At 43.7% G+C, this 2,714-nt stretch overlaps 1 protein-coding gene across 2 annotated transcripts in view; it reads left to right on the top strand.

The window, feature by feature from the left end:
* The window catches only part of USP4 (ubiquitin specific peptidase 4), a 50,008-nt gene that overhangs the window by 45,287 nt on the left and 2,007 nt on the right, over positions 1–2,714 (top strand). For both annotated transcript variants that reach the window (XM_007446194.1, XM_007446195.1), the window contains one exon: positions 863–966. In XM_007446194.1, the coding sequence (XP_007446256.1) occupies positions 863–966 (104 nt within the window). The remainder of the gene's footprint in view (positions 1–862; positions 967–2,714) is intronic.

Genomic DNA, 2,714 nt, shown 5'->3' with positions numbered 1-2,714 from the left:
CCGTGTCTGCAGGGAAAGGACCCTCCAGTAGAAGCACTTCCTCTCTCGAGTCCCTTACGCAGCCTAACTGAACTGGTCTTCCCATCTGTCATTGATCCCAGGGAGCCCAGGCTCAGTAGGGCAGCACAAGGACATGTTGTACCTCGTTAATGCAGGGGCACAAGGAACCAGAGAGTAATCTGCTGGGGAGTGTTGGATTTTGGGGGGTGCAGATCCACCACAGTCCTGTCCCTGGGGCAGGGACTGGGACTGGCTGTCTACTAGTGTCTTCTTAGGCCCCAGGGTACAGAGTATAAGTGACACAGGCAAGTCAGTCAACAAGGTAGGAGTCCCCCCCACAATATGCAGATTTAAAAATGCTTTTTTGGGGGTTGGGGGATGGGTAGATAGTACATGAAGTATAGACAGACATGTCAACGGGAGGACCTAGGTGGTGGGTGTATACATGTTTGTTGTAAAATTCTTTTTTTCTGTATGTTTGAAATTTTCAAAATAAAACATTAGGGAAAAAAACTTTTGGGGGCCTATTTTGGTATTTAGCTTAAATTTTTATGGCACTAATTAGTAATTCTGATAGTAACAGCCATTTTTACAAAGTTGCTGCAGCCCTCGTGTCTGCCCAGAGCCCTTCTTTGACATTTGGTCTCGGCTAAGACTTTTCTTTTCCATTCTGAACATGTCAGTGGTCAGAGCAAGACCCCAGGGCTCCTTCTGTCTGGACTGTTCATTCGTTCCTTCTGCACTTAGTTTCTGAGGGCCTCCCTGTGTTATAGCCTGTTGCACGAAAGGGGTTGCTGGGTTGCTCTGACTTCTTTCTCTGAGTTTAATGTATTGAAGGGTTATTTTTGTTTTCTGTGCTCAGAGCTCTGAACATGTCTGAGTTTGTCTGTGACCTGTCAGCAAGGCCTTATGTGTACGACCTCATTGCCGTGTCCAATCATTATGGAGCCATGGGGGTTGGCCACTGTAAGTACTGGAATCTGCTTCCTTCTGAGATGTTGAAATGCCCATGGCCAGTCATCTTTCACCAGCCTCTCCCTGTGTGCCAGGCATTGCCCTAAGCACTTAACTTACATAGCTCCACGGGCCTCAGGTTGTGGGCTTTTTCCGTATTACTGCCCCTCAATTTTTTTAGTAGGATGGTGGTTCATATTCTTTAATCCAATAATCCACCTCTGGGAAACCTAAGGAAATTACTTGACTTTGGGGAAAAGCTTCATGTGCAAAGATATTCACCTACTTATAATAGTGAAAAATTAGTATTATTTATAATAGTGGAAAATTAATAATAGCATTGGTGATCAACCGTTGGTACTTCTGTCCATCAATTTCATGGAAGAGTACACAGTCATTGCAAAATAAAATTAATAATAACATGGGGACATACCCATGGTATGTTAAGGGAAAACAGCTACACAAAATTGCATCATTACAGAAAGTAGTATCACAACTACATTGAAACAAAAGACAGAGAAACTATGATAGGAGGGGGGGAAAGCCTAGGAGGAGAGAGACCAAAATGTTAGTTTTTTCTTTGTTCTACTTTATTTTCCAAAATTTCTATAATGTGTAGGTTTATCTTCACTTTTATACTTTTACTAGTTTATTTTGTTAATTGTTTATGGAAAGGTTTTAGTGATGTTGAAGTGAGGAGCTGGGTTTCCTCATCTCTCTTCTATTGCATCTGCACCATGATAACTGCCACTACACCCAGTGTCAGGACCCCAAGAGATGATACCATGGGAGGTGTCAGTTCCATTTACACTCACAGTGGATTATGGAACTGCCCTAAACCCCAGTCTTCTCTTCTATACTGGTAAGCTTTTGCTGTTGGCCCAACAGTCTGTTCTTCTGCCTCTCCATTCTTACCATATCACCTCTTGCCTTTAGATGGCTGCTCAGTCCCCAGCCCTCAGGTCTACATTCCAGGCCATTAGAAGAAGAGGAAAAAAGGGCATGACCTTCCCTTTTAAGCAGATCTCCCAGAAGTCCCGCTCAACTCCTCTACATACATCTCATTGGCTATCACTTGGTCACAGGGCTACCATCTAGCTGTAGGAGAGGATGGGAAATAAAAATGTGCCTGTTTGAAAATTGGGGCTCTACTGGAGTGGCTATTAGCAATCTCTGATCATATCATATCCTGCAGCACTTACTCTTCTCTAACTTTTTTTCCCCAAAGTAATTTCACTATCTATATTCATGCATACTGGACACATGTATTCATTTTTAACTTCCATTTTAGCATATAAACACTGCTAGGGCAGGTTACTTAGCCTCTTTATGCTTCAGTTTCCTCATCCAGGTTAGGCTTCAGTTTCCTCATCCAGGTTAGGCTGGTTATGTTCAGGTCCACATTGGGTCCACAGTTGGAACGCCAAGATTGAGAGCCACCATTGCTATTGTTATGCCAAGCATGGACAGCGGAGACACGCCCTTGGCACCTTTTCTGTCACTTAGTCCCATGTCCTCCACCACCACTTGGTGCAGTAGGCACTGCAGTGAGTAATGGTTAAACGACTTAAAAAAAAACAGCTTGCCAAAGCCACACAGCAGGTTGAGACTGGAAACCAGATCTCCATCAGAGTCTGTTGTTTCTGAGAGTCTGGGTGGAGCAGGAATTGGGTATTGCTGCTGGGATTCCTGTTGTAAACACATCCTGCTTCAAAATAGTGTAAAATCAAAACTGGAAGTGTTGGCTGTGGGAAATGCTT

The sequence above is a fragment of the Lipotes vexillifer genome, unplaced genomic scaffold, assembly GCF_000442215.2.
Source record: "Lipotes vexillifer unplaced genomic scaffold, Lipotes_vexillifer_v1.1 scaffold491, whole genome shotgun sequence".
Lineage (NCBI taxonomy): Eukaryota > Metazoa > Chordata > Mammalia > Artiodactyla > Lipotidae > Lipotes > Lipotes vexillifer.
This window is presented reverse-complemented; position numbering and strand designations above follow the sequence as displayed.